Consider the following 18990-nt stretch of genomic DNA (forward strand, 5'->3'; position numbering starts at 1 on the left):
TGTTAGGAAAGAAAGATCATAATCTGATGAATTCAAACGTCTGTTGAGTGACAGGTACAAACAACAACCACACACACATTCCAATAACATGTCACTAATTTGGAGTTTCTCATAGCTGGCTTCAATCGTAGAAATTTACAGGGTAACCCGGCAGTGACAAAACCGGCTTTTTTCCTTTTTTTACAATGTGGAACCTCCATCTGCAAATACAATTTGTTCTGTTATGTATGAAGCAGCTGGTAAACATAGAAAAGCAACCAGTGCTGAAATCTCCTTAGGCTCTTCTACACGATATTCGACAGGAGTGTCTGACGCTTTATTATTCACATCTTTCCCTTTAGATACATTCTGTGAGAAGAACAGTTAGAATTAATGCAGATTACATAAATACTTAGCATAGCATCCAGTACCATTTGATAACATGAGGAATGTGATTCAAATATAGTAGTAGATAATGGAAAAATTATTCAAGATTTCTTTGTTTTCCATAACGATATTCAAGTTGAAAGCTTGTATCTGCTACTGTACTTGAAAATAGACAAGTGATATGACTCATGAGATACATAAACAATTTGGACATATTTTCTGGTGTGTATACCATAAAATATTCCAATAGCACAGTCTTCACAGGTCCTGGTGCTACAACATTCACACGAATGTTATCTTTAGCCCATTCAAATGCCAAGTTCTTGGAGACTTGATTCATAGCTCCTGAATAAAATTATGCAGATGGGTAAAGGTCAAATAACTCTCAGGTGAAGCTGATGATTAATGAGGAAAAGAAAAGATACCTTTAGATGCTGCATAGACTGAAACACTTGAGGAGGATTTCACGCCTAAAGTAGAGGATGTGTTTACTATGCTACCACATCCTGATGCCTTTAGAAGTGGGTATGCAAGTTGACTCAAATGGTAAGCTGACTCAAAATTGGTTCCCATTATTGTTGACATATCTTCAGCAGTCCCATCTTTGGCTTCCTTATATATTAGTGTCCCAGCATTACTAATCTGAGAAAAAACAATTTACAGTTTGAAACTCAACCGGTTTAGTAAAGAAGTATCATGATCATGTCTGAAGGCTAATCAATGAAGCCCTAGCATGATATTGAGCTTTCATGAAAGATGGAGGCAACTGTTTCCATTAGATTCTCACGTTGGTTGTGAGATAGTACATCGCAAGCTGATCCTGTTACACTATATCCTTTGCTTTCCCACTCTTTTAGGCATTTATCAATGTCTTCTTGGTTACGTGAACATATATGCACAGCTGCTCCAAATTCTGCTAATTCTTCCACTATGGCATACCTAATTTTGAATCGACAGAAAAAATTAATCCAAAGCAGAAAGTAAAGATCAATAAAGAATAACTATTAATTAACTTTAAGTAATAACTAACCCAATGCCTCGGGTTCCTCCTGTCACAAGAGCAGTCATACCACTCAGTGACCACCCTTTGTCTTTGCAGAGCAACTTTGGTTTGCTCATTTCTCTTGTCGCCAAACAATGGAATCCTAAGAGTTGTGGTGTATAGCAGAAAAAAAACTTGCACTTTCTTTGAGCTGGTTGTGATGTTGAAAGAGGAAATCAACACGTCCACTTGTTTACAAAGATCATAGCATCTGGTAGTTGTAATATTATTGATGGAAACATGTGGTGACGATTAAATGCTTGCTTGTGAATCATAATCACTTGGATTTGGAAGTTAGCAACATAGTGAAAGATCATAGGACCATAGTCCAGAGATAAAAATGGACTCTTATGATATTGGACGTGATGTCAGCTTTATATAATCAAATAGATTCCTAAGAGCACACAGAGACCTAAGAAAATCGAAGTACTTTCTCTCTTGTATCTATTTCTTTTGGAACTAATTCAGAATGCCAATGAGCTGGAATTTGAGAATGTGTATTAGCCCAAGAATCAAACAAAAGAAGCCATTAAAAGTAGTCGATAGGTGAGGGGTGTGAACAAAGATCAGTTAAAGTCTGGAAGTACAAACCAAGTGATAGATTGCTCTCAAAATTATAAGTGACAACTTACTTAGGCCTCACCGCTTCCCACTCTGTAACTGCCTTTCGTCTTTGAAGTTGATCTTTGCACTAGAGCACAGGAGGGGAGCGGGGGAGAAAGAAAGAGACCAGCAGTTTCTGTTTGAATGGCTTTATGAGTTATGAATTGGATTATAGTTGAGTTGGAAATGTTTGGACTAAATGGGTATGTTTAGACAGGTCCAGTGAGATGAGCTTCATGCATGCTTTGTTTTAGTGAGATTATGGTGAGTTATTGTATTGTGTCTCGAACATGCCCTAGCCTACTTTTGACATACTTTGAATTACGTTGAATCTTTTCTATCATGTTTAAATCTTTTTTACCATGATAGTGTGTTGTGGAGTTTCGCAATCACAAGTCATTTTTTATTCATAGCAGTAAATATTGAGTTTTGTTATTTTCTATTGTGGCCAACAGTTTGAAATTGTTTTTCAAACTTTTTACCATGAAAATCATTGTTGTTTGGGTTTTAAATTCTTTATTACCATGATAGAATACTTGAATAATGATTGACATGTGATTATAAATAGTAGAGTGTTCCATGGTTGTTTACAGTTACTTAACCGTATGATGTGTCTCTCCAAAGATAGTGACAGTGAAATTCAAACAACATATTTCTCAGACAATGCAAATAAACTCTTCTAACATTGATTATGATTAGGAACATATTATGGAATGAAACCAATCACCTCATAGCAGATTTTGGATTGTTAGGTTTCACAGCCAGCAGTGCATTGTTTTATCATCGTTGATTTAGAAGGCGATAAAAGTTAAAATATAAATCCCCTTTAGAGAGATGAAAGAATGACTCAAACTGCTACACTTTTCTTTAATACATCGAACCTTTAAAGGATACTTAAGTCACTGGAACAAATTATTTGCCATTTGACACTGAAGACAAGTCTTTCTCAATTTGGTTAGGTTGTAGTATGTTTATAATCTTTAAGCTAAGAAAGGTTCATGTGAATAAGGATATTAGGGCTATACATTTTCATTAAACAAAGAAGAGGTCTGGATACTAAAGTCATTACTGAAGAAATATAAATTCAAACGCTGTCAACATAACAAAACAGCAGCTTTCTAATGTGAACTTGACTGAGCATGGCCAGCTCCTACATATGATATGTGGTAGGAGTTTCTGGCTGACTTGAAGCAACTACAAATGAGGCTAAACTACTTAAAGAGTGAAACCTCCATCTACACATATAACTTGTCCAGTGATATATGAGGCAGCAGGAAGGCAAAGAAAAGCAGCCATTCCTGAAATCTCTTTAGGCTCTCCTATTCGGCCAGCAGGAATTTGGGACGCAAAAGCATTTGCTGCATTTTCTCCCATTGGTGATTTTTCCTGAGAAAACAAGTTAAAACGGGAATCATAAGCAGTACCAAGTCTCATTGGATAACATAATTTAACATGCAGAAGAGAGGATTTAAATTTATAAAGAAGAAGACCCTTGAATCTAATGCCTTAGAGTTCAAACCCAATTAGGATCTCTTTGACAGGTAATGTTCTCTCAAGTCCCAACATGACAATATTAGAATAATATACAAGCTTTCATGAAATAATAGGAAACACAAATGCAAAGTGTTTGTAGTCTATAAAGGGAAGTTTTATGTGGTTCCAAACTCATTTACATGCATACTCTTGAAATCAAGTGAAACATAATGCCTAAAATAATCTCCTCAGCATGTATGCTCTCTCAAGTCCCAACATGAGAATACTAAAATATAATTGTAGATACCGCAACATGCAAGCTTCCGTGAAATAATAGAGGACCATAAGTGCAGGAAACTGGTATGCTTATACCATGCAAAACTCTAAAAGTACGGTCATCACAGTTCCAGCTGCTATTGCGTTGACACGAATATTATCTTTGGCCCATTCCTTTGCCATGTACTTGGTGATTTGATTTATGGCTCCTGTATCAAATTAAATTTGCAGGTGTCGTATCAAAGTATTCAGGTAATTAGGTTATCAGTCAGAGGTGAAGCAGACGATTGATGAGAGAAAAAGAAGGTATATTTACCTTTGGAAGCTGCATAGGCTGAAACAAGAGGCAGCACTTTGGCACTGGAAATGGAGGAGATATTTACAATAGCACCATCTCCTGATGCTTTTAGAAGAGGGTGTGCTAGTTGGCTTAAATGGTAAGTAGCCTCAAAATTGGTGCTCATCATAGTTGATATATCTTCAGCTTTGTTATCCAGGCTTTCCTTAACATCACTTGTCCCGGCATTGTTTATCTAAAACGAAATCACTGGATGAAATCCACTAAAACATGATCATGTCTCAAAGATAAGGATAACTAGTAGAGACTAAAGTCAATTCCCCACTTATAAAAATAACTAAATATATCTTTTTCTGCTACGCATAGAAGAAAACATGATTTCATAGATATATAACTCACGAGGATGTTGAGCTTTCCATGAAAAACGGCACCAACAGTTTCCATTAAATTTTGACGTTGGTCGCGAGACTGCACATCACAGACTGATCCAGTAACACTAAATCCTTTGCTTTTCCATTCTTTCAAACACATATCGATGTCTGCTTGGTTACGTGAACATATATGCACAGCTGCTCCAAATTCTGCCAATTCTTCCACTATGGCATGTCTGTTTCCAACTCAACAAACATAAATCAGTATCAGAAAAAGCACAGACCAAATCAAATAGAAAAAACTTTGAATCAAATGCAAGTAACTAATAACTAACCCGATGCCTCTGGTTGCTCCGGTGACAAGAGCAGTCATCCCACTCAGCGACCATCTCTTGTCTTTGAGTACCGCTTCTGCCATTTATGTTTATTTCTCTGCTAATCAATGCAAACCTTGGAGGGGGTGATAAACCAACAAGTGTCTGTGAGGTGTTTGTGGTATTCATATTTAGATGAACAAACATAAGATGCATATATGTGGTTATAAATGAATGCTTGAAAGTGACTAAAATTAAGTGGACAAGTTGCAAAAAAGTTGACGTGGTGGTTGGAACGAGCCTTACTGCACTTGCCCTATTCGCTAAACTATAGTGAAACAGTGAAGCTTTTTTCTTTTTTTGGGTGGACAACGGTGAATCTTGACAAAACAATACAATACAATGGCTTCCAAGAGCAGGACCACCGTGATAGTGTTATTGATGCTGATCAGTAGATTCGGATCTCCAAGTGATTGGACGACAGTGGAGAATGTATTAGGACCGCATAAGTTATCCTAGAAGAGTAAGATACTTCGTAAATCAACATCGATGGAAGAAATCTTCAAGTTCAAACTTATTTCTCATTAGTTCTAACATCAAATTTTCTTAAACTCTAGCATCCTTCCCTGATTTAATTATTTTATTTATATACTAGATATGCTTCATATTATTTATAATTTATTACTAATGCCTTTTACAAAGCATTCACCACTTTCTATATGTTTGATGATATTCGAAGAACACAGTGTGAATATAAAACACTTTTTTGTCATATAAATTTTCATATCGATTGTATGCCGTCAGGCTAGGATTTAATTTGAAAAAAAAAAAATTATACCAGACCATGGTAAGACAGTGATAGTGAAAGCTTGGCTAACCGAAACATTATGAGTCACGAAATGCAAGTGCAGGCCGATTATAGAAAGAAACAAACTCTTGTAAAGTCTTTGGTGATGTTATATGATATGATGCCTTGGATCTTTGGAAACGCCACGGCCCAGCTTTTCTGGCTATAATAATACGAAGGATTTCTTTGATTCGGAAAATTCTGGAATTTATCTCCTCAATATCTACAAAGGATTTCTCTCATTCAGAACATTTTGGAATTTATCTCCTCAACATCTACAATTAGTTTTAGACCCCATAGACTTTTATTTTGGGCGAAATACTCCATCAATTAATTTTTTTGTTTTCTTGTCCAAAATTGGCTAGTTGGGCTAAGCGAGGCCAGAACAAAAAAAAGACAGTTGCTTGTAACAATTAGAACCAACTACCTTTCTGTGGCAAAAAAAAAAAGAACCAACTATCTTTGATGCATATATCTAGGCAAAAGAATTCTTTGGCAGATGCTCTGGCATGGGTTCTCCTCCACCAACCTTTGGGTCTCACGTCCACAGAACCTTCGATCGCTGGTGGATAAAGAAGCTCTTGGTCCGAGTTCCTCTATAGGGTAGTCTCTTAGTTTGTTTTAGGCCTTAAGTAAGCCCTCGTTTGAATAAAAAAAAAAAACAACAACTATCTATTTCCAGTGTATGAAGAAGCACTCGGCGTAAGAAAATTTAACACCGAAAAAATTACAACGGGTCCTCATTGAGGAAGTTAAATTAGAGTAGGAGAGATGGAGATTGAGATCGTGTTAATAAGCCATACCTTGAGGAAATCAATACATAAACAGAAATATGTTCAATCATGACAGTACGATACTGCAGACAATAGTGTGAACATCTTCCTCGGTAAACTAATCTAACGTAAAGAATTTGGTGCATAATGAAGGTTTGTCCAACATCGGAGCTTGGTGCTTCCTTAATCCTTAAACAGAAACAGTGAAAATATCAAAATAGAGTCTTCATGGCATAGGAATAGGCAACAGGTAACTGAGTAGGGATAAACTTTCAAGTTAAAGGCAAGTCACTCACTTAGAAAATCACCGTCCACTGGAACATAAAACAATGCAGCATGTCTAAACGGATCAATCGTAGCCCTTTCCTAGACAGTTTAGACAGCGTTGCACCCTGCAATACCATGTATAACCATTGGAAAACAAAAACAGTTTATATAACAAAGGATGGTGCAGAACACATTAATCTCAAATTCATCGACAGAATCAACAGAAAGCATAGCTTTCAAGTTAACTGAATTCTAAGCGTTCGGAGAGTCAGTTTATATTCATAAATCAGTTATCAGGGAACAGGAGTCTAAGTAATGTCCACAAGGAGTTAGCTTTGCCATGAGGTCACTGATAATATTTAGACAAATTTTATAACTCAGCATCCCACCGTTAACTCTTCCACGAGAAGAAGATTATATCATCACTTTCTATAATTCTAATCAATTTGACACCAAATAATTGGATTGCGTCGAAGTACTTTCGATATGAAATGATCTGTTTCTTACGTTACAGAACTCAGCAAGTATAGTGAGACATGGAGGAAATTCTTTCCCCAGTATTCAACATAGGAATAAGCAAATTTGCATATCAAGGAGAAGCAAAAGAAAAGGGAATCAGGAAATTAAAGAGCTAACCTATTTCCCTCGCAAGTAGGACAAAGGCAAGGATTAATGGCAATAGGGTCATACAAAGGGGACCATTCAATGGTGGAATTTCCTTTGCACAGCTTGCATATATAAAACCCCTTCCCTCTACAAGCCATGCAAGGCAAAGCAACCTTTTTCTGCACAAAACCCACATTCTCAAACGTCTCATTTGTGAAGGGAACAAAAGCAAATCAAAACCGGAGGGGGAACAGTTAGAAAAACTCCCGAAAGACATGAATCTTAGCTAGTTTTTACCCGTTTTTTCTCAGATACAAGATGAAGGGTCTTGAGAGTAACAGTAGAAGCCAGGTTGAGAGTAAGAATCCCACCCAAGATGACTCCAGTTCCCATAACCAACGTTTGCAATGACCTAGGATTCATATCGTCGAATATGTGTGCCTATCAAATGCAATTTCTCAAACAATATAGACCATCCATCCAAATTCCTGCGTTCAGTTAGCAATAGGGATTGACTCGACTCGACTCTGCAGGGCCAAATTTCAAGTGCTCGCTTAAAAGAAAATAAAATAAGGGCCCGTTTGATCCATAGCGGGCTTATTTAATAATGCAATGCCAAAAAAGAAACTTGATCGCGAAAAATATAAAGAAATGCATCTAAGATCAATTCAGTAGGGGGTAAAAAAAACCAAAGCCGAGAAGTGTCATTTTTCTAATCTACAATGACTTTGTTGGACCTTAATTTCTTATTGCGATTTCATTGCAGGTGAGCCTTGCTGCCTCTTGAAAGCGCCTTCTTCTGACAACACCACTGCTAATCCTGGAAGACAAGAAGCTGCGTCGCCTCGTTACTAAGGATTTTGAAGATTCTATATTTATAATATCTTGAACTTCCGGTGGAAGCAAGCCTATCAAGTTTTTAGCTCTCTCCGTCTCTGATTCTACAGCGGCAGGAAGAGAAGTTAATGGTACCTTTTCTGCAGTCAGCAATCTAACGAGGGAATTGGAACAGAGAAGACAGACTTCGCTGGAGCCTAGGGAGGAGGTTGATGATCGTGGGTAGGGGTGAAATAGGCCAGGCGGCCTGTCAGGGGCCTATAGCTTGACCTGTATTTAGCCTAGCCTGGTTTGGCCTGTTTTTCAAAAAAGACAGGCTCAGGCCTGTTTGAAGGCCTGTTTAGTTAAATAGGCTAGGTTTAGGCTTTTTAAAAAGCCTGTTAAGCCTGTTAGGCCGGCCTGGACCTGTCAGGAATTTATAATCATAATATAAAAAAATTAATTAATACTATTATTGTTAATGTGCTCTTTAATTTATTTTTTAATTTATATATAGTTAATAGCTTGATCTTTTCTTAAATTTTGAAGTTTAGATGACAAGTGAATAAAAATATAATTTAAAATAATAATATCAATAAATAATGTGATTTTTAAATCTAAAAAATAAAGAAAATAGGAAAGAAAAATTTGGTTCCAAGAATGATAAATTAACTAACTTACGTATTATTTAATTTAGTATGATACCCTCTTTATTCATTATAAAATTAGTATTTTTTTCCTCTTTATTATTTGTCTTAATTTTAATTTTTTGTGTGTACTTAAACGTAGTCTTATTCCAAATTTTAACATATAATTACAATTAGTTTTCAATAATATTCTTATAAATTATAATTAAGATTTAAAATAGTACTTATGATACTAAAATTTAAATAAAAGATAAGACTAAAAATTAAATTATTATATACGTTTTTTTTTTATCTTAGCTTTTTTTAAAAATAAATTATTATAATTTGAATTTTTTAAAAATACAGCATTTTAACAGGCTTCAGGCCAGGCCAGGCCTTTATACAGGCCAGGCTCAGGCTGAAAAGTAAGCCTGTAACAGGCCACAGGCCAGGCTCAGGCCAATAGGCTTCAAAACAGGCATGGCCTGTTAAGAGCAAAGCCTGGCCTGACCTGGCCTATTTCCACCCCTAATCGTGGGGGAGATGAAGAGGGAAGAGGCAGCGGTGAGGCCCAGATGGAGATGCGGGTGACCGCCGGTGGTGTTGTTGCTAAGCCCAACGTTGTCAGGGAAAAAATTAAAAAACAAACAATTTTACAAATTTAATTAGTAAATAGTTTTTAGGGTGATTGATTGCACAAAAAAGGTAAATTATATAAAGAGAAAATAATTTGTTAAAACTATTTGGATATAATGAATTGGTGTATATAAGGAAGACAACTTGCACATAAGAGAACTTTATTTACACAAAAAAAAATTGAGTTACATATCGCACAAAGGAAGATTATTGCACCCAAAAAAAATTGCACATAAAGAAAGTTAAATTGCAAACAATAAAAATTAAGTTACCAAAGTACTTACATCCTATTTGTCAATTAAATTTTTAATGAGAAATTTATCTCCAATTTTCCCTTCTATAAATCTTGACATATAATTCATGATCATTTTTGTACCAAATTGAGTTTTGGGTTAGTAAATTTTCTTAATTAGTACTCATATGCATGAAGAAGATATATGTGGTTTCTAAATCATACTTCTCTTGTGAATAAATGACTTGATTTGAGAGTTATGTAAGTACTACATGTAAAACTTATTTCAGATGTTTACTATTTTTTTCTAGATTAACCCTCTTGATATTCCCTCCATAATAATCAAGTAGGAAAAAAGGAGAGAATTAAGGAAGATAATTAGGGTGTTTTAAAAAAACATATCATATCAAATAATTTAACTAATCTCTTTAATCTATTCAAATTAATTAATTAAATCTTATATTAACGATACGAGTAGTATCATTAATAATCATTTAGGATCATAGTAGTATCAACTATTTAACTAGCATCCTTAATCTATTCAAATTAGTTAATTAAGTCTTCCATTAAGTATTTGAGTAGTAATAAGAGGGAAATCAATTATAACCAAAAAGAAATATAAATATCACAGAAGTGCATAAATTCCATTATTTTCAACTGCATACTAAATTCTGTTATCAAGTGGGAAATGATGCTGCTCATGTTCTCCACTCTCAGCATATTCCTGCGCCGCAATTGAAGGTTCTTCTTTTTCGGGTCAATTATTGTTCCTGTGATTGGAGTTCACATCTCAGAACAATCCTCACACTTTCCTCAAAGACCCATCCGTGTGAGACAAAGTGGTTTCATTCCATGTACGTCCCTTAAAGCATTCTGGCTTGATAGGGATGAACGGATAATAAATTAATAATGCAGAAAAAAGAAAATTAATGAAAATTCTTCATCCATGAGTCGGCTTAAAACAACTTAGTCAACGAAAATCTCCAAATCAGTAACAGAGAGATAAGGGTTGAAGACTGAAAAACAGACAATTTTATTCTGGCTGACATGTGACCAGAATACTAAACTTCTTAAACTGTTTGGCCTCCATCCGCACTTATGACTTGTCCAGTGATGTATGAGGCAGCAGGCAGACAAAGAAATGCAACTATAGCTGAAATGTCCTTAGGTTCTCCAATTCGACCAACAGGAATTTCCGATGCTATCACATCTGCTGCATTCTCTCCTCTTGATTTTTCCTAAAAGACAAATTACAATGCACATTACAAGCAGTTCCAAGTCTCACTAATTAATACTATGACCTGATATATAAATACGTGGCAAAGTACATATAAATGTAGTAGTATATATATATAGCAGTATGCAAGAAATCCAAAGTAAATGAGGAATGCAAGTGCAGGAAACTGATTTGCCTGATGCTTATACAGGTTTGCGTTTAATGTTTATACCATGCAAGCCTCTAAAAGTAAGGTCATCACGGCTCCGGGTGCTATTGCATTGACACGAATATTATCCTTTGCCCATTCCAAAGCCAAGTTCTTGGTGACTTGATTTATGGCTCCTGAATCAAATTATTATGTGTGCGCAGATTTTGTATCAGTCAAAATATCCAATTATCTGATAGAATTGGATTACCTCTCAGATGATTGATGGGAGAAAAGAAGATTTACCTTTAGATGCTGCGTAGACTGAAACATTAGGAAAAGCTTTCAAACCCGCAAGAGAGGAAATATTTACTATGGCACCATATCCTGATGCTTTTAAAAGGGGATGAGCAAGTTGGCTCGAATGGTAAGTTGACTCGAAATTGGTTTGCATTATAGTTGATACATCTTCAGCAGTATATCTGTGCTTTCTTTGGCTATCACTGTGGCAGCATTGTTTATCTAACAGAAAACATCTTAACGAAGTCCAATGGAAAATGGTTCATTCAGGAAAGAATATGATCTTGTAAACGACCGATTGAAACTTTGAAAATGTTAACGAATCAACATAGCTCTTGTAGTCTGTTTTTATAAAAATCCATTCACAGAACTCCATTACAGAAGCATAGAAGTAGTGCTGAAACTCAAAAAATGTTTAAGCTTGGGCTGAAACTTCACCTTAAAATTTTCTCTGGGTCAAATTTAGGCGAGAAAAGAATTTTGAATGTTAGAGTCCAATGTTAGGGGTAGTACAAATTAGTTATTTTTAATCTTCAGTTTTGGGTGGTTTTATATTTCAGTTATCCTTTCAGACTACTACCTCCTGTCCTTAATAGAAGATCTTGTTTGATTTTTATTTTAGTCCTAAATATAAAACCTAGTTCACTTTGTCTCTTATATTTATGTATTTTTTTCTAAGATAGTCCTTCTAATAATGGTAGTTCTAACCAATATATTTGATTAGTAAGGATATTTTAGAAAAGACAATACATATTTATTACAAATAACTAACTTAACTTTTTTCTTAATCTCCTCAAATTAGTCAGCTAGCTCTTATAATTAGAAACAGATGTAGTATTACAGTGGGGTTATTTAAATACTAGTTATTGGTAGAACCAGTTTGGGTGCTCCCGATATTGTCAGTTACTGATAATCTTTTTTTTAGAATATAGGAGGTTATCAGGAAGTTATTAGTCATTTATTTTCAATCACATTTTCAGCCTATTTAAGTCTACTGTATGATGACATTAGGGTATGAATGAAAATATATTATTAAGGAATTTCCCTCTTCTTCTCTCCTAGGATTTCAAATGCTGATTCTAGGCTCTTTCTATCACACATCTCTGTTCTACCTTCTCATCTGTTCTTTTCCCTCTCTTCCTTCTCCCAGGCCAATTCTTATTCTAGAACCTAACAGAATGCCTCTTTAGTTGGACATAGGATCAAATTCACACATATTTTCATGTGGCTTCGTCTCGGATCCAACAGAAATTTAGCAGAGAAATATGAGATCATCGCTTGCATACAGAAGTTACAGGTTTAGTAAATTATCACCAAGTCCTCCACTCTTCCTTAGAGTTATTACAATGACAAATACAACAAAAACAAGATTAGGAAGAAGCGAATGGAAGGAAAAGAGCAGAGACGGACAGACGCTAAACGAGAGAAACTTACAAGGATGTTGAGCTTTCCATGAAAAATGGAGGAAACAGTTTCCATTAAATTTTCACGTTGGTGACGAGAGAGTACATCACAGACTGATCCGGTGACACTAAATCCTTTGCTTTTCCACTCTGTCAAACACCTGTCGATGTCTGCTTGGTTCCGAGAACATATATGCACAACTGCTCCAAATTCTGCCAATTCTTCTACTATGGCATGCCTATTTCAAACTCAAGGAACATAAATCAGTAATAGAAAATGCTCAGACCAAATTAAATAGAAAAGAACTTTTGAACCAAATGGAAGTAACTGATAACTAACCCAATGCCTCTGGTTGCTCCGGTGACAAGAGCAGTCATCCCACTCAGCGACCATCTCTTGTCTTGAGCAGTATCGCTTCAGCCATTTCTGTTTATTTCTCTGCTAATCAATGGAAACCTTGGAGTGGGTGATATATACACATATATATATATATATATTATATATATATATAAAAGAGGCAACAAGCGTCTGTGAAGCGTTTGTGGTATTTGTATTTACACGCACAGGCATATGGTTATAATTGAATGCTTCCATGTGATGTATGTTTATGAGTCACCTACGGCCTATTATGTATAAAGAAACAGTGTTACAGGCCATAAAAACTGGGGGCCGACTAGTTCCAAAAGCTCAGGGCATTACGACGTCATGTAAGACTTTACACTTGTCTCTGCAAATCAACTTTTTTTTTGGGACAAAAAAAATTTAGGTGAGTGAGGTCTCAGAAACTCACCAGGATCAGGATATGCCTTCCGGCTCAAAAAGTGCTTATAGAGGTATTTACAGATCACCGGCATTTGAACTCATGACTTTGTGAGTTATGAGCTGATTCCTTATCAATTGGACCAACTCTTGTTGGTCTCTGCAAATCAACTTTAATTTGTTTGCACTCGTTGACAAGACCGAACAATAATCTGTCTGTATTAGTGTTTGTTGGGCCAAAAGTCACTTAGAGCCTGTTTGGGTGACTCTCAAAACCATGGTTTGGGAGGCAAAACCATAATTTGGGTGGAATGTCATCCAAACAGTATTAATTTTGATGTCATAATTTGAAACAATGGTTTGGGCCAAAATCATAGTTTTGGAACCCAAAACCATGGTTTCAGAAGAAGTGAATCCATTCTGCTTCTGGCTCAAATTGGAGAATATGATTGTGCCTGTCAAAGTAGATCTCAATAATAATATGACTTTAACATCTCTCAATTAATTTTTTATAAACATATTAATCTTATATATTATAAATATATATACACATTAATTATTCATTAATTATATTATCTTATGTATTATTAATTATGTTGGTAAAAAAATATATTATTAATAATTTTATTCTTTCAAATTAAAATATATCATAAAATCTATCTTTTATGTAATTATCATATTAACTTATGTTTTTTTAGTAATTTGTATATATAAAAAGTGCTTCTGATAACAACTATCCAAACACTCTCATTTCTCAGAATCACTTTTTCACAAAATCTATTCTTCATAAAATTTATTTTCCCCAAAATCTATTCTTCAGAAACTATTCTCCAAACCATGGTTTGGTTTCATCCAAATACCTTTTTAGTCTGAGCATAAGCCCGCTTGGACAATGAGAGGCTGTTTGAAAGAGCTTTTGGCCATTTCACTTCAGGACCAAAATTAGATTAAATCATGCGTTTTGGTAAGCTAAATGGAGGGAGCTTTTTCAAATCAGAATCGTGCTTATGGAATCAAATGATTAGTTTTTTACTTTTTTTCTCACTCCTCCTCATTTGTTCCCCATACGCTCAAACCTCCTTCTCAATTAATTAATTATGTAATATTATTTTGTTTAACTTTGTTACAATACCATAAATTTTAATTTTAATTTATTTTATCCATTCAAATTATGTTTCCCATATATTTACAACAATTTGTTATGCCTCTAATGTTTTAAAAATATTTCAGTCATGAAATTTCACTTCTTCATATTTAAATAATTTAATTTATTATATTATGTAAATTCATTTTTTTAACAATTATTATTTTTTTATAACACTCATACTGATTTGGGTAATTATACAAATTAACTTTACCAATTTTAACTTATTGTATTATGTAAAATTTATTTTTTTATTATTTTTCATATCTAATAAAACTCAAACCCATATTGGTAATTGTACAACTAAATTTATTTCTATTCAATCATAATCCACACAACTTTTTATCCAATCTAATTTTTACAACCAACTTTTATAAATTTAATTCAAATATATTCACATCACTCAATTTAATTTTTACTTAACTTCACTTTTTTTAAGTTAAATTAAGAATAAGTTATTTTTTCAATTGCTAATCCAAATAGACCTAATAAAACCTCCCAGCTTCTGCGGGGTCCTCGTAACATTTATTGACCTGAAGGTCCTTGTAACATGAAATGCGGGTAAGATATATGTCCTTTTCAAATTTTAAATACTTGCGGGTGATCACATTGGTTATTTCGAAGCCCCGTCTTCAGCCTGCAGGGATCTTCTCACGTTATTGTCATTATGATCAGATCTCTACACGGCATCTTCATATCAAGCAAGTGTAAAAGATATTTAAATTTTAGAGACAGATAGAATAAACTTTCAGAAGGAAAAAAAAGTTGAGAGAGATGTTATGAGAAATATATCTTGGTTTATGAAAAATAAATTATAATACTTGATGCCTCTTCAGAACGCCAAGCTTCCTTATAAGGAATCAATAATGTCAAATTTTAATTTAATAATTGAAATGAGAAATAAAAGAAAATAGAAGGAAAGAGAAATGAGAGACCTCTCTCCCATTGAAAACCACTGCTTTGAGCAACCGATACCAAATTGTCAATATCACTCATAAATTCGGGACAATTTCTTCACCACATGATATTGGTAGAAATCTTGAGATTAAAACTCTTTCAAAAAAGAGCTTTGAGAAGTTGTTGTTCTCAAATATGGTGATTCATACAAAAGATATTATACAAGAGACAGGAGAAAAACCTGAACTTAAACCCAGTGGGGGTTGCGAGAAGGTGCGAGAGAGAATGAGGAAAGGTGAAAGCTGAACTAACAGGGCTATGAATTTTCAGAGGAACCATACACTGAGCAGGATCTATCAAACTTTTTGAACCCATTGATGCTGTTGGGCGGCTTGCGTGAAAGTATATGAACCCTAGCTTCTGATATTCCTTAAACTTCTTAAGACCATCACCTTTCCATGATTCCATCTTTTTGGTACTATGTTGGTGTATATTATGTGTGTAACTGTGTATTTATTGTTGATGTAGTTAAATAGAAATACTACCATGATTTTAATATAAAAACTAATGATCTTTAATAAAAACTATTAAACTAGTTATTTATAATAAATAGGTATTATTTTTTTAAAATATTATTGCTAATCAAATGCATTGATTAGAATTAGGGGTAAAAATAAGCTAGGCGGCCTGTCAGGGGCCTGTGGCCTGGCCTTTTTCAAAATAGAAAAGGCACAGGCCTTTTTGATAGTTTGTTTAGCCTAATAGGTCACGTTTGAACCTCTTGGAAAGCCTGTTAGGCCTGTCAGACTTGACCTGGTTTGTTTTTTTTATCTTATTTTTAATTTTTATTTTATATTTATATCCAGTCTTATTTTAAATTTTCATATATAATTATTACTTGCTTTCAATAATATTAACTGTAATTAAGTTTTAAATATTACTCATGACATTAAAATTCAAATAAAAGATAATAATAAATAATTATTATGCAATATGTATATTTTACATTTTTTTTTAGCTTATGCATTTTGAAAATTTTAAAATTACAGGCCTTTTTAACAGGCTCAAGCTAGGCTAGACCTTTATACAGGCCAGGCCCAAACTAGAAAAAAAGGTCTATTACAGGCCATAGGTCTGGCCTGTTAAGGACAAACCTGGCCTGTTTCCATCCCTAATTAGAATTACCATTATTATAAGGATATTTTTTTTAAAAATAAATATAAAAGATAAAGTGGATTAAAATCTTATATTTATGACCAAAATAAAAGTCAAATGAGCTCTTATATTACATACCAGATGTAGTAATATTACCACTTCTGGAAGCTAGTTTTGTTCTTAACTATAAGATTTCAATTCATTTTGTTTTTCATATTTATTTATTTTTTAAGGTAATCTTGTGTAGTGTGTGCATGTTAAAGATTTCATGAAATGGTAATTTTAGCTGATACACATGATCAGCGATGGTATTTTAAGGAAGACAATACCTATTTATTACAAATAATTAACTTAACTAATTTTTTAATCTACTTAAATTAATTAACCAGTATAAAGAACTGGAGATGGTATTATTTATTAAACTTATCGGTCTTGGTTTTATTCAGCTTGTTTCCATAGCAGAATGAGCTTGCCATTGTTCTTGAAAAGTTAAAAGAATTAAACCATCAAGAAGCACTTTTGAGCCTCAAACCATGATTTGAATCCAAATCATCCAAGCACCTTAAACATTTGGCTTATGAGGACTAAAAACTGGTGGTTGAAAATCATTACGGGTGCAGAAGGATGGGTTTCCGTGGTCAGACCCCAAGCGTGTTAGGGTCAGTAGGTATCCTGACACGTGGACATGAGTAATTTCCAACTTTCGAAATAGTTTACGCTGAGTAATTTTTCATGCTTATAATGTTAGAATAATATTTTTCTGTTGGCAAAAAATTCAATTTTCTAAAAACATATATAATTTTATATTTTTATATATATACATACATACTAACAATTAATTAATTATTTTTAATATCATTTATTACGTTGGCAAAAAAATTATTAGTAAATTTATACTTCAAATGAAAATGTAAATTAAAATCTATCTTTTATATAATTATCATATTAACTTGTATATCTTTTGATAATTTGCATTTGAAAAAATACTTCTTATAATAACTATCCAAATCTTTCATTTTATCAAAATCATTTTTTTAGAAACTATTTTTTTAAAATCTATTCTCAAATTTTTTTTTTCCAGAAACTATTTTTCGAACCATAATTTAGATTGTCCAAACACTCCCGTGTGCAAGCCCATGGCGTTTGAAGGTTTTCTTTTTGGGGTTAGTTATGTTTCTGTAATTGAAGTTGACATCTCAGCATCTTCCTTCCACTTTTCCAAAGCTATGCACGTCTAAAAATGTGGTTTTCATCATCTTTTCCCGTAGTTCTCTGTCTCTTAGAGCATTAGATAGGATTAGAGGGTAAATTTAAATGAGATGGAGGAAAGGACTTCAAAAGGGCAACAAGTTTAACATAAAAATAGAGTTGGTTTTCCTGAAGAAAACAGAATATCAGCTCCTTCCACATGATAAAAATGCACCAGAAAACGCACATATTCGGGAGAAACAAAGTGTAGACCTCCTACTTGAAGCTCTGGAAAATAGAGACCTATGGTGGGGAGGGAGACTGATGATTGAAATGGATTGCCAGGAATTACTCTATAAAGTGAAAAGGGAGGAGTTAAAAGGCTGTGAGTGTTTTGTGAGGATGTGGTGATGAAGTGTATCAGGTTGTTGAAACTTCACAGTATAAGGATGTGGAGGTTACTTTAGTAGCTAGGAATGGGAATTGTGCTGCTGATTGGCTGGCAGCTCAAACTATGGGAGGATTGGCACCGCAAGGATGGTTGTCAAAACCACCAACCTCTCTGATCGAGCTGCTGAGGAAGGACTTGGAATTATTGGAGCCCGTGGAGGAGATTAGATCAGGTATTGGTTAAGAGTCTGTTCTTTGTTTTTTTAGGCCGGTGTTTTTTGCTTGTTTTTATGTGAGTTTTTTGTGTGTTAGGTTGTATCTTAAGTTTTCTTTGAGTGTTTCGGCTATTGGTGTTTGTATTCTTGTTTTGACTATTAATAAAATTGACTTTTTTGACCCCAAAAAAAAAAAAAACAAAGTGGGACCTCCAATATCTTAACTAAAAGATAATACTACCTCCGATCCTAATTATAAGATCCAGTTAACTAATTTGAGGACAATAAGAAAAGAAGTTAAGTTAGTTATTTGTAATAAATAGACGTTGTCTTTCCTAAAATATCTTTACTATAAACTATATTGGTTAGGACTACAATTATTATAAGGACTATCTTGAAAAAAAATACATAAATATGAGATACATAGTGGATTGAGGTCTTATATTTAAGACCAAAATAAAAGTCAAACGTAGTCCTATGTTAAGGACTGAAGGTAGTATTTGCCAATTGAGTATTTATTATGAAGAAGTTTTTGTTTCTACCTGATGTCTAGAGAAAATTTATAAAAAGGACCGTTATTTAAACAGAGAAACCTCCTCTCTGCATATATAATTTGACCAGTGATGTA

At 34.1% G+C, this 18990-nt stretch overlaps 2 protein-coding genes and 2 pseudogenes across 4 annotated transcripts; all 4 read right to left on the minus strand.

Moving 5' to 3' along the window:
- LOC114730114 (tropinone reductase 1-like) lies at positions 1-2787 on the minus strand (annotated as a pseudogene).
- Positions 2788-3008: 221 nt separating this feature from the next.
- On the minus strand, positions 3009-4922 carry LOC114730111 (tropinone reductase homolog). The gene is made up of 5 exons (XM_028917134.1): positions 4765-4922; positions 4458-4665; positions 4077-4293; positions 3857-3969; positions 3009-3397 (listed from the first exon to the last, which is right to left on the minus strand). Exons 1-5 carry the CDS (start codon positions 4845-4847, stop codon positions 3227-3229), a joined length of 792 nt encoding a protein of 263 aa, XP_028772967.1. The 5' UTR covers positions 4848-4922; the 3' UTR covers positions 3009-3226.
- Positions 4923-6315: 1393 nt separating this feature from the next.
- On the minus strand, positions 6316-8081 carry LOC114730113 (uncharacterized). Of its 3 annotated transcripts, none has more exons than XM_028917137.1 (4): positions 7974-8081; positions 7534-7677; positions 7267-7415; positions 6316-7027 (listed from the first exon to the last, which is right to left on the minus strand). In XM_028917137.1, the coding sequence occupies exons 2-4, from the start codon at positions 7657-7659 to the stop codon at positions 6910-6912; spliced, it is 393 nt and encodes a 130-aa protein (XP_028772970.1). In that variant the 5' UTR covers positions 7660-7677; positions 7974-8081; the 3' UTR covers positions 6316-6909. The 3 variants fall into 3 exon arrangements, with proteins under 3 accessions (XP_028772970.1, XP_028772971.1, XP_028772969.1); XM_028917138.1 differs by having other exon boundaries at positions 6316-6755; positions 7534-7724; XM_028917136.1 differs by having other exon boundaries at positions 7534-7724.
- A 2397-nt stretch (positions 8082-10478) lies between these two features.
- On the minus strand, positions 10479-13005 carry LOC114730112 (tropinone reductase homolog; annotated as a pseudogene).
- Between the last annotated feature and the right edge of the window lie 5985 nt (positions 13006-18990).

The sequence above is a fragment of the Neltuma alba genome, unplaced genomic scaffold (assembly GCF_004799145.2).
Source record: "Neltuma alba isolate B1F8T4 unplaced genomic scaffold, ASM479914v2 tig00012712_pilon, whole genome shotgun sequence".
Taxonomy (NCBI): Eukaryota; Viridiplantae; Streptophyta; class Magnoliopsida; order Fabales; family Fabaceae; genus Neltuma; species Neltuma alba.

What these genes read in the sequence shown, in the direction of transcription:
- LOC114730111 (XM_028917134.1), bottom strand. Translation starts at nt 4,847, where the DNA reads ATGGCAGAAGCGGTACTCAAAGACAAGAGATGGTCGCTGAGTGGGATG. An exon ending in AGCCTATGCAGCTTCCAAAG is followed by an intron (nt 3,970 to 4,076) that starts GTAAATATACCT and finishes AATTTGATACAG; the next exon opens with GAGCCATAAATCAAATCACC. An exon ending in TACTTTTAGAGTTTTGCATG is followed by an intron (nt 3,398 to 3,856) that starts GTATAAGCATAC and finishes TTGTTTTCTCAG; the next exon opens with GAAAAATCACCAATGGGAGA.
- LOC114730113 (XM_028917137.1), bottom strand. Translation starts at nt 7,659, where the DNA reads ATGAATCCTAGGTCATTGCAAACGTTGGTTATGGGAACTGGAGTCATC. An exon ending in TTGTATCTGAGAAAAAACGG is followed by an intron (nt 7,416 to 7,533) that starts GTAAAAACTAGC and finishes GGTTTTGTGCAG; the next exon opens with AAAAAGGTTGCTTTGCCTTG. An exon ending in CCTACTTGCGAGGGAAATAG is followed by an intron (nt 7,028 to 7,266) that starts GTTAGCTCTTTA and finishes TTCTCGTGGAAG; the next exon opens with AGTTAACGGTGGGATGCTGA.